Below are 12,783 nucleotides of genomic sequence, written 5' to 3' on the forward strand. Positions count from 1 at the left end.
ACTGTTGTATAAAACAATAAGTTGACTAATTATTTTTTAATTTAGCCTATTTTAATAACAATATATGCATGGCTAAAACTGCAAATAAAATTACAATAATGGCATGTTACTATCGTCCCTGCAGTCCCAGTTGGTTTCATTAATCATTACTATTCTAATATCGTAAGCCATCCACCCATTTTTTATGGCACGTCCTAATTATAAAGGCCAGAGCTGAGAATCGAACCAACAAATGTGAGGTAGATGCTGACCATATTGGCCTTCTGTTTCCCTCCATTTTAATAATTTCCATACAGCATCACAGTGGCTGAGAGTTTGAGGCGAAGGCCAATCACCTCCACTTGTTGAGAGGAGACAGAGGACCTTCAAGGAACAAATAATTTGCAGAATTATAATTAACCCTACGTGACTCCCCAGCCTTCCCCGTTTAGTTCTGGGATTTTTGATCCAACGAGATGAGATCTTGCGTGAAGCCCCAAACCAGCCCTTGCTTGTATGTTGGTGACCAAATACTTAATTTCCACCATAATTTACAAATAAACTCTTCATAATAAAATCAACAATGTGATTTCTATGATTCTTTTGCACATTCTGTCACTCACAGGAGAACTTGTACAATCTGTGGCGAACAACCGGTAAATACTTTCTTGCCTCACTGTAATTACTAAAAGTCAACACAGAAATAAACACGAACAGTAAAATGAAAATTAAAGGACATATTACATGTCAAAATGAAGTGTAATGCAAATGACATGACGACATAAACAGTGGTTTATTTCCTGCTCAACCTTTATACCGATCAGCCAGTTATTGTCACACAGACAAACACACGTGCAAAAATCTTGAAGGAAAAATGCAAGATTTATTGAATGGACTTGCTTGCACTTTTGTCTACGTTTGCGGCTCTGACGTCAAGGTGAAAAATCCACAGGTAATGCAGAGGAGAAGCATAAAAAATAAAAAAAAGTGACGAGTCTTAAATTCTGAGGTTAACTTTGTTAGAAGCTCCAAACAAACATCTTCAGACTCAGAGTCTTGATGTTTAAGTCCAAGTCGCCCCCACCCAAAAACAAGCATTTCACTCTGGGTTGTGTCTCCATTACAACCCCGTTACTTGGAAATCACGTGCTGGTGTCCGACAGGGTGTCCAACATGACATCGCTTTCGTACATGTCACACTCCAACGTCAAGGACAACCGCAGGGGCACATCAAGCACCATCTTGTCCGGGCGGGACAAGGGCGTCTCCACCGTCATGGCGCTGGCGTCCTCCTGCCGCGGCGAGGCCAAAGGTTGAGTGAGCTCCGTCGAGTTGAGTGTCTTCATCAGCGTCTGTGTGTTTGCAGTTCCTCGCACCTTGTCGCCAATGTCGGTACCTTCACGGGCACACATTTGGAAAAATATGTCAATGATTGCAAAGAGGACCAGTGTGATGGTACTCGTAGAACAGGAAACGGATGTCATGGAGATAAAGAGGTAGTTTAGCAACTAAAATGGTAGTGTTTCCCCACTTTTAGCGGTGTCCTGCCTTAAATGGCGAATATTCGCCCCAAAAGGTTAATAATAGGGCCCAATCAGTATAAATCTCATAAATAAATACGATGAAATTAACACATACCTGCTTGTTTCATATTTAATATTCCATATTTTGAGTTGTATCCACTTTATTTGATCAATCATCATTGATCTTTTTTTTGGGAGGGGGGGGGGGGGTGGGGTAAAATCATACTATAAGGAATGGGATGAACAAGATAAAAAACAAAACAAGAAAATTACAAATTTTACATATTCAAGTTAGAATTTATACTGGTAAAAAGAAAAAAGTAAACAGAAGTAATACTTCTTAAATATGAAATAATCATTGAAACTTAGAGTTATATCGATTCGGCAATAAATCGCGATATTACAGCTCACAATTCTCATCAATTCAATATGCAGCCTAATAGAATTTTAAGCATACATTTTTGATAGAAATATTCAACAATATGTCTTAATTAGGGTTAACACTTTAACCATGGAAGAATGTTATATTAATGGAACATTAAGCCTTGAAATTTGATTTCAGTGCTGTTCAAACATGAAACAGACTGCAACCTGTTTGTTAAATACAGTGGCTCACAGTTATAAGCCTGCAGTACATTTTGATAAAAATGTTACAGTGTACAAGTTTACTGATTAGTAGTTTCTAAATTTGAGGGAAAAAAAAGAGGCAATAATTGACTTATAGATTCGTGTCGGGATTAATCTGTATCAAATCGAATTGTGACCTATGAATCGTGATACAGATCGAATCGTAAGGTATTAGGCAATTCACACCCCTAGCGAATTATATCATGAATATACGGGGCCAATGCCAGTGCTGATAGCACAATCGCAACAAGGTTCGAGTCACCATCTAAATAGGCTTAACGTAGAAGAACCCTGTGATTGTTAGCCAGGCCAATTATCGGGGTCAATATTCGACATTTTGGCACATATCCGCATCGGCCTTTTTTATTAATTCGACGGCCGATAAGCAATCAATTTGAAACTGGGTTATTTTGACATGATCATTATTGCAGTTGTTTATTTCTACTTCCTTCTCTCAAAAATACTTGTTTTTTCCCCATTTAAATTGTACACGTTATGGGTCATATTAATGAAATTATTTAATTTCGTTCATTTTTTTATCTATCAAAATCATGTGTAGCCAAAACACAAATAAGGCTGAGAACATTAATAAAATAATGGCATGTTCGACTTTCATAAATAAATCCACCAAAAGTTAGAGTGTGGGTTATGAAGTTTTTATAAACTCTGACTGAGCAATTCTTTTTTACTATAATATGTCAGTAGAGAATGCTATGAGAGCACAATGGGTCGCCACTTCCTCAAAATATTCACCTATGTCATGTCGTGAAATTTATTTCATGAACTTTGTTGTTAATAATACTAGATTTAAATTATTTTTAAAATGTTACTTTAAAAGATCATTTTGACTCGGAGACGGTTTACATATTTTTGTTATTATCTTAAGAGAAAAAAATGCCCTTCTAAATAATAAGAATAAAAACAAGTATAACACACCTTCGTAAGCGTCCGTTTCGCCAATGTACATATCGATGCAGTGGCCAAGCATCGTCACGGAAAACGTGTCATCTCGTTTCAGTCCAAGTGCCTGGTAGGGGGGGGGGGATAAGCTTTACTGTGATTTGAACTTGATTAATCTCCCACAAACTAAGATGTATCCAACATAGTGGCTGGCGAGTTGAAAAGGCATTACCGTATGGAAGTAGTCAATAGCGCTCTCAAAGTCGCCCATGAGGCTGTGCACGTATCCTATGGCGGCGTAGGTGGAGGCGTGCTGGGGGATCAACACCAGCGCCTGACGGTGGTACTCCAGAGCCTGGTCATACTTTCTGCACAAATGTATATCAGATCTTTATTAGACCCATTATCAAAGGCAAATTTAACATGAACAACGTTACCTACTTGAGTTTGCGACACACGTGACCCAGGTTGTTTAATAAAGGCTCCCACTTGTCTACAGTCACCTTGAATGGAATGAGTCACAATGTGTAAAATATGAATACAATAATTAGGAATTAAATTAAAATACTTAAAAAAATAATCAAATAAAATTTAAATGAATGAAAGAATACATATTTTACCGAAAATAGCGTAATGTAATACATACAATTTGAATTAAAAAAAAAGACTTAATTAACAAATAATTGTTACAATTAAAATCTGTATATGTGATTTAAAAGCAATTTTAAAGTAATTACAACTAAATATAAATACTAAAACAGTTTAAAAAAAAAAATACATGACTTTAAAAATAAAAACAATTCCATAAGACCTGAATAACAAATCATGTTAATGTTCCATTGTTAAGGCAGCTACCTCATTCCCGATGGCTTTAATCTTCTCCATGGCGTCCAGGAAATACCTCTCAGCCATCTTCCAGCTGAAAAGCAGGTGCGGAAAGGGTTTTTACACAACTTGTCCACTAGATGGAGCACTCACAGTGAATGCCTTTCTAGACGATTGCCATTAAATTGATGTCTACTCTTAAACTTGTGTGTGACTCACTCTCCATTCTGAAAAGCAACCACGGCCACCTCGTGAATGACAAAGGGGTCCTCCGGAGCGATGCTCAGCGCTTGGCTGAAGAAACGCTCAGCCAGCTTTGAGTTGTTGGTCAGACCATACTCCAGACCGATGTACAGCATTGGCAAATGACACCTGGAAAAGGAAGATGTTTATGAAAAAAAATGCAAAGTAACAGGATATATATCAAAGTTATTGCCAAATATAATAATGCCAAGTTTTGACTGGTGCACATTTATAGACTGTTGAGTGCACAGCAAAGGAAACATGTGACACTATAATACTCACCGTGAGACATTTTTGGAAACAAAATAGAAGATACAGAGACTAATCGTTAACTCATTCGCTGCCAATGACGGCTATAGACGTCAAAAATTTATTTGAACTATTTCTATTAGTTTAATTTTTTTCCCCACTTTTGCTAACAAAAGTATGAAAACCTAGAATGTTTTTATTGTACATTCAGAACAGATATAAAGTTAACTAGTGAAGTCATGTGATTAATTACAATTAAAAAATGTAATCGCCTGATGCCCCTAATTAAAAAAATAAAAATAAGGGGTGTCAGACGATTACAATTTGTAATCGTAATTAATTGCATGACTTCAATAGTTGACTCACGATTAATCACAAATTTTAAATCCGTTATAAATGTACAATAAATTAGTTTTCTAGGTTTTCATAAAAAATTAAATGAAAATAAAAGTTCAACTAATAGAAAAAGTTCACATGAATTTTTGACGTCTATAGCCGTCAATGGCAGTGAATGAGTTAATAGTGAGATTACAAAACAATTAACCATTGATAGAATAATAATTTAAAAAAACGACATCACTTTTTATTTGATTGAATCTGGATGAAGTATAGTTTATTTACTCAACTTAAGAAAGTACCAGGAGACTAGGGATGGGCGAGTTCCGATATCGTTATCAGGCTGATACACGGCCTTATTTGAAGGTATTGGTATCAGCCGCCCCCGTGTGGACGTTTAACATAATTACAAATTAGAAGAATGGAAAATTAATGGATTTCATGCAATATTAAGAAAAAAAGCTATATTGTGATATATACCGGTAGGTCTTTCTTTAAAATTATCTGTCATTTTTTTAGGGGAAATTTTATGTATCAAATGTACTAGTGGTATCAGTATTGGTATCTGTGACTCTTCAAAAGTCGAGTATTCGTATGGGCATCAGTCTGAAGTAAAAACAACACCCCATAATGACGACATGACTTTTTGGGAGGTACATTTTTGTAAGTGACCGTTTTTGGTCAGCGCTGAAATGTTGAGCATATGTTTTGCTGTTTTAGACACCAGAGTAAACTTCAGATTTACACATGACATGTCTGGTCTGCAGGAAGCGTAAAGACGTCTACAGCGACACACAGAGATGTCAGTCAGATGCCACCACATATTATTTGGGCCACTGTTTAGTCAAGAGCAGTAATGCAAAGACGATCCGATCTGTTTGAGTTACAGGCGTACCCTTTCATCAGCTGTGCGGCGGTGAAGTATGCAGCCATGGCTTGGTCATGCTCACTCTCCATGGCGAAGGAATGACCATAGGCGATCCACGCCGGACCATACGTTCTCTCCAGAGTGGTGGCTTTGCTAAGGGACAATTAAAACATTAGCTTGGCAAACATCTTACTCCAATCGTCATTGCACACTGGTAACATATATACCTGAGGTAGCGACGGGCATTTTCATTTTTATGGCCGACCATGAGATAGTAGCAGCCGACGGCGAACCAGGAAACCTGGAAATACGTTTTTATGAGTTCATTGTCGCAAATCAAAATGGTACGGAAGATGCGAAACTTACTGGGTTGTTGGGGTACAGGTCCACAAGTTTGTGCGAAAGATAAAATAACTCTGTAGGGCAAATGCATACAGACATAAATAAAGATGGAAACACTCATCAACATGTCAATGCAGCGGAACCTCCAAAGTGGAACGCAATGTCCTCCGTGACACTGGTTGAGAGATAATGCCAATTTCATTAGTACATGCAAATATCACAACTTTTATACAAGCACAAATAATTTTCCTACATCACATAAAGTGTCATTTCCTGTGTAGTGACCCTCTTGCCAATCAAAACGGGTCACCATGGTTACCTGTGGAATGTTGTTTTGACGCGTGGTTTAATGACGGAGACTCACTCCAGTTTCGACTTCACAATGATGATTTATTTTACTTACAGCTCGCTTCAATTTTCATGTCCATAATGACCAGACATGACACGATCGACCTGAGACTCATCGGCCCACTGATTAACTCATTCACTGCCATTAACTGTGAGACATTTTTGGAAACAAAATAGAAGATACAGAGACTCATCGTTAACTCTTTCACTGCCATTGACGGCTATAGACGTCAAAAATTCATTTGAACAATTTTTATTAGTTTAACATTTTTTCTACTTTTTTTAACGAGTATGAAAACCTTTTTTTTTTTAATTGTACATTTAGAACAGATATAAAATGTGTGATTAATTGTGAGTTAACTAGTGAAGTAATGCGATTAAAAAAATGTAATCGCATGAACGCCCCAAATTTTTCATAATCTTTGAAGTCGCGTCAGGCGATTACATTTTTTAATTAATCACACATTTTATATCTGTATTTCTAAAAAAAAAATTCTAGGTTTTCATACTCTTGTTAACAAAATTGGAAAAAAAGGTTAAACTAATAGAAATTGTTTGAATGAATTGTTGACGTCTATAGCCGTCAATGGCAGTGAATGAGTTAAGTAGTCTCAGGCCAGGGCAAATGGGCACCACTGCTCCCCCAAGTGGTGGGAGGTTTAACAAATAAACAAGTTAACAGAAATGGCTCTTAGATCCTGTTTTATGGTTATCGTCACTGGAGTCGCTGTTACCCATTTTTTAGTGGCATCAGAAAAAAAAAAGCCTCATTTGTGGACGTCGGCTTTAAATTAGCTCTCAAGATGAAATCTTACATTTATTCAAGACCTCATACATAATTACACAATGTCGAGGTTTAAACTCATTTGATTTGACCTTGGAGGTTACGCAGTACAAATGAATGTTGGTCAAGCGCGTCTAAAAAAGAAAAAGAAAAAGGCGCATACCATTTGCTTTTCCCAGCTCTACTAGAGTTCCTATGTGCACTGGTAAGCAGTTGGCATGGAAGGGGTCTTTGACCATCACCCTAAAAGCCACAAAAGAAAAGACAGTGACCTTGAGGCACGTTCACCATCGCGCACAATCCAAGTGCAAGGCGACTTACGTGGAGGTGAGCTTGTAGCACATCTTGAAGTCACAGTTGTAATAATGCCTCTCGGCCAGGGATACCACCACGTCCAAGTTGTCCTGCAGATTGTTGACTGTGGCAGGAACCAACAGGTCACTGGGCTTGTTGTACTACGGACGAATGGAGAAACACGCTTTAGGCATACCAGCACAATCTTATAGAATTCTTTCATAGCTATATAAAGTTGTATTGAGTTATTTAGCCTAAGTGTTGGCCTAATAAATGTGTGTAAATATGTATATAATATATATGTAATTTATAATAAATATAACAGATTTTCACCATTCATCCAAAGGCCCAGTACTGTACCTTCTTTAACTTATTCTCAAATAGGAAATGAAGCAGCTCCTCCTCTTCTTCTGTGCACTGCTGACTCAGCGGTAGCGAGTGTAGGAAGTCTTTCTCTGTTGAACAAGGAACAGCAGACAGGATCATCTACTCACACCGCAAATGATGGCAAGTAAAACGGAAGAAAAATGACTATTAAGGAGAAATGAAAAGAAACGGTAAGCATTGTGGTAGACTTTGGCAGAACATACAAGTCATAAAGCTCCCCAGTATATAAACATAGATAAACACAATATTGAGCAACAACTTGTCAAGTCTACTTAATGGAATGCAAATTGCCTTTACACCTTCTTTAATACCACACAAGGAACTCCTGAGAAACTGATGATAGGTTTTGGTAGGTGCTGCTGTTTTGGTTAGTAACGGAGCTGAAATGGACAGTGTTTTAATGTGAGTGTTTTAAACTGAGGTAATTACACTTAACTTTTTTTCTTGGTGGGAAAAAGCAGGAGTCTATTTGAGGGAGGCATTTGGAATAAAGTGGAAAGTGCCAGAGGCCCCTCCTACCTTCCTGGGCCGTCAGCATGTGGTGCGACGTGAGAAGCTCAAACGCTTCGAAGCAGTACACGTCTAGTTTCAAGGCCTCTTTGTAGCTGGAGGTGGCCAATGGTCGGTTGTCCATGGCGTCATAGATCTTGCCACGCAGGAGGCAAATGGAGCTGCTGATCTGAAATATCAACACTAACCTTAGTCCAATGTCAATACGACACTCGCTCCCTCCAACTGCCTCTTGGCTGTAGTATGTGCACATGTGGATGTTTGACACCACTGTTCACCACATTTTTGACAATTTACCAAAATACTGTTTCTGCAAGAATTTACAGAAAACACTCATATTAGAGTATCAAGTGTGTTGTTTTTTCTTTTAAGAGTTGTAACAGATAGACTCAATGGAGACATAATTGGTTTAACAATTTGGCAGGAACCAGCAGAGGGAGCAAGCAATTTAGGCCAACTAGTTTGCTGAAACTGAAACAGTAGAAAGTAGGGGTTTTCCCATCAGAGTTTTATGCTGCTGATTCTGGCATCGATCGTCTATGATGTTGTGATGAAATGGAATGGACGGGTGTGAAAATCTCACATCATGGTGTAGCAATGTTAGCCCATCAATGTCTGCAGTATGTTTGGAGTGGCCTTCATGTTCATGTACAAATTTAGGAACAGGAACACAGTATACATATTTTGTTACAGTTAGTTTGTGTATTTAACCATAGGGCTGGGCGATATGGCCCCAAAAATGAAAATCTCGATTTTTGCAATCATTTAGGACGATTACGATTAATAGATTTTAATCTAATAAACCCAAAAACAAAAAGGTTTCATTTATTCAAAAATAATTCCGGTGCAAAAATATTCAGACAACAAGAATGTATACTAATTCTAAATTAGTTTTAACATAAATTTAACATTCATAGTATGTTCCTAAATGCCACAATTAAGTAGTTGGTAGCTATTGTAAACATGTCTTGTAAACCCATCCAGCATTTTGCCACATGTGCCAAATTACACCTCACAAAAACATAAGAACAACAGCGTTTAATAATCCAGAAGACAAAAATCGATTTTACGATTTAGCAAATTTCAACGATTCGATTTTTAAAATGACAATGTATCAAATTAATTCGATTTCTTGTCCAGCCCTATTTAACCGTGTGATTAGCTCTGTGCCACAGACTTTACTTCTGCCTTTTTTGTCATTAATGAAGCAAGGAATTTAATGTAAAGAGAAAAGTGTGACTATTTTATTTGTGATGGAGCGACATATACTGTAGTTTACGACTTACAGAGGCAGGCGACATGTCCCAATCCTTGTTTGTCTCTGGCGTCCCCACCTCCTCCTTTACACTCCTGTCCAGCAGCTTCTTACAACCTGCCTCTTCTGATAAAATATCCAACGCCTGCTGGAACTCCTTGGCAGCATACTAGAACAGGCATACAATACAATCCGTTATTGCACTTATCCTTTTCATCAGTCTCATAATTGTTTCAATACTGTGAAATCCCAACACATTCATGTACAATTCAGAATTGACTGGATATTTGTGGCAAAAATGCTCATCAAAAGTTACAAAAACTTTGGGGTTTAAATTAGCATCACACGTGATGATGATTTGAATGACAGTTATGAATTTTACTAAAACCATCACCTGTCTGTAAAATTAATTGCTTTATTATGTCATTGGCGACATTTTGATCTATCACAAATTATTTTCCATGGGGGATTTAGAAAATAAATAAAATCATCTTACATGACACCGTGCAGCAAGATACTGACAAGCTCCATACATCTGTGCAAGAAAGGGCAAATGTCACAACGCAAGTAAATCATTATGCACATCATTTGAAAAAGAAACATAAGCTATCAATGCATGAATCAAAAACAGACGTCATTCTATGCATAAACTTTGTAGAAGTAAATTAGTTTATATACATTAGGCGAAACATTTGGCACAGAGGCTTCTGGAAATACCTTGTCAAGTTTCCTCGAGCGGAGTGCATGCGAGGCTCTGTGATATTGAGATGTCAAGTAAAGGCATTGAGCAAGCCAGTAAATGTCCTGTGGATCTTCTGTACGCCACAAAACGAAAAAGTAAAGTCAGTCAGCCATTGCTTTCCATTATGTCACTCGCCAAACTCAAACCAAAATGAAAACTAACTACAATGAAAAATCCAATATTTATGTGTGTTTTTTTTACTCACTGGATTGTAGTGATAGAAAAGACACCGGCTAGTCAAGTTGACAACTTACCATGAGAAAGAGACGCTATCTTATCGGCCCAAAACAGCGCGCTTTGGTACTGTTGCTGAAATTACACACACCCGCAAGAGTCACTCAAAAACATAATGTCATGCTGCTTGAATAACCATCTTATCTAAAGTGTCTTTGCTATGTTCACTAGGTTTTGAAAGCAGGCTAACACTAGCTCGGATGGACACTATTACGCCACATAGCCTTACCTGGTCGATGTACTGCCGCACTCGCTTTCGAAGTCTGTCAAGATTCATTTCGAATTTTTTTTTTACGCAGGCGCCCTAAACATCAAACGCATGTCATCGTTAAAAAAAGAAGCTGTAACAGTTGCATGCAGCTAAATTGTGACGTAGGTGCTAGTCTGCTCGCTGTGTGAACTCAAATCCACGAACTGCCGCTCCCGGTGCGTCGCTAAACCCGGCCAAAAGGAAACAAATATATATAAAATTGATTCCGTACAAAGGTTTCATCCTGAATTGATCAAGTTTCACGATTTCTATTTTCAATTGTATTATGTCATGTCTCTCTGCCCGTTTGTCTTTATTATTTATTTATTCATTTATTTTTTTAGTTTGAGTTTGATCCTTAATTTCTCTCTCTCTCTCTCTCTCCCTCCCTCCCTCCCTCCCTCCCTCCCTCTCCCTCTCCCTCTCCCTCTCCCTAATATTTTCACAAATTTAACATGGCTCTTGGGAGAAAATGGCAGCTGATTAAAATAATTACATAAAAAAATAAAAAACTCCAGGATAATAGTATGGATTAAAAAAAAAATTAAAATAAAAAGGGTGGGTAAGCCAAAGGACTTTGCTGCCTTCGTGTGGTATCAATATTATGGTAAATACCACATGTGCACTGTCGAGTAGAAAATTGCACGTGAATGCCCCCTCATGTTGTATTTTCTAGTGGACAACTGGGAATTTATTTTGATATCCGAGTTCTGAGAGAACTATTCAAGTTTCAACATAGCGGAGAGCGCCGATTCGCTGAAGGATTTGTGAATGGCAAGAAATATTAACACTTATAGGGCATTAACGTCTGCTAGCACAGCAGGCTGTTTTAGAATCTACACAATTACGTAGCATACACAATTTTGCTATAACAACAAAATCACATGAACAGAACTCGGTCGTAATTAGGAGTTTTCCGAGTGGTAAGGTCCATCTTTCCCATAGCACGTGAAGGCAGGGTTAAATCACATTTTGTATTATTATTTTTTTATCACATGAATATTTAAAATAATAAACTTACTTCATCATTCTAATTTGATTGCGGTCTGTTGAAGAAGCAGGACTATCAGGCGTTATTGTTGAGGTAGATTCCTCCGTTCTGTCATCCTTCTTCTCCTGTGTATGATTTCATCGTGCTGTTTCTCCTGCTTTCAGTTTTCTCATTTTTTGCTGTGCATGTGGCCACATTGTTGACAGAGTTGTGGGCTGCGGATTCATCACTCACTCCTGATTGTTTATTTTCTTTGTCACGACTTATTTTGCCTGGCTTCTCATCTCCCTGTTGTTGACACACAATCATAAAAAGTTGAATGATACTATATTTCCCCATTCAGCATGAGACAATGAGCGCTTTGTATAGTCGGTTACCGGAAAACGATGCAAACGAACAGTTACACAAATCACTATCATACACACCACAGACGTATTATATATAATTATATCCACTATATCTGGTAGTATTATCATGTAAATTCAATTTGTTGAATGAATCCCATTGATATCACTTATGAATGAACGTGAACACTGTATATCACAACACTGCCTTCTAGTGGTCATATCCAGCTCTATCATTACAGAATACATGCAGTGTACTCATTACATACACACTGTCTCTACATACATACACTCGACATCATTTATATTGTGAGTGACTTTAAAGCATTAACTAGAAATACACCGCTGTAGATGACCACTCAAATTCACACCATACCAGCAGGTATTTACCGTATATGTGGGACCATTCATTCTTGTTACCATTATCATCACTTTAGATTGACCCTAATGGGAAGATCCTTTAGAAATGTACGCTTTGAAAGTTTTTACCTCTTGTAAAAATGAAATAGCATGTTTAGTATAGCTTTCTACTGTGTTTTTGTGTGCTCCTTAAGAATGTTCACCAAGCAATTCATTGGCCACTACTATTCTAATAGGGTTAAAGTTAATGAAGCCTGTTTTCCTGTCCTATTCAGAAAGGAAGGAGGATGCAGCTGGTCTCTAAAATGGATCCTTATTTTACCCTCTCCTGGGACTAAGCTCTTCCATGAAAGCCTCCTAGGGATTGAAGACCGGATTCACTCCAACACAGT

The 12,783-nt window shown here is 37.7% G+C and overlaps 1 protein-coding gene across 1 annotated transcript; it reads right to left on the reverse strand.

The window, feature by feature from the left end:
* Positions 1-748: 748 nt before the first annotated feature.
* cdc16 (cell division cycle 16 homolog (S. cerevisiae)) lies at positions 749-10,899 on the reverse strand. The gene is made up of 18 exons (XM_086092109.1): positions 10,676-10,899; positions 10,467-10,521; positions 10,188-10,285; positions 9,967-10,005; positions 9,502-9,639; positions 8,225-8,384; positions 7,679-7,773; positions 7,346-7,479; positions 7,188-7,267; positions 5,917-5,966; positions 5,778-5,851; positions 5,578-5,703; positions 4,074-4,226; positions 3,885-3,948; positions 3,471-3,532; positions 3,262-3,397; positions 3,066-3,156; positions 749-1,375 (listed from the first exon to the last, which is right to left on the reverse strand). Exons 1-18 carry the CDS (start codon positions 10,721-10,723, stop codon positions 1,122-1,124), a joined length of 1,857 nt encoding a protein of 618 aa, XP_085948235.1. The 5' UTR covers positions 10,724-10,899; the 3' UTR covers positions 749-1,121.
* Positions 10,900-12,783: the final 1,884 nt, after the last annotated feature.

The sequence above is a fragment of the Leptonotus elevatus genome, chromosome 12, assembly GCF_054856555.1.
Source record: "Leptonotus elevatus isolate MCC_2025b chromosome 12, RoL_Lele_1.0, whole genome shotgun sequence".
NCBI lineage: Eukaryota > Metazoa > Chordata > Actinopteri > Syngnathiformes > Syngnathidae > Leptonotus > Leptonotus elevatus.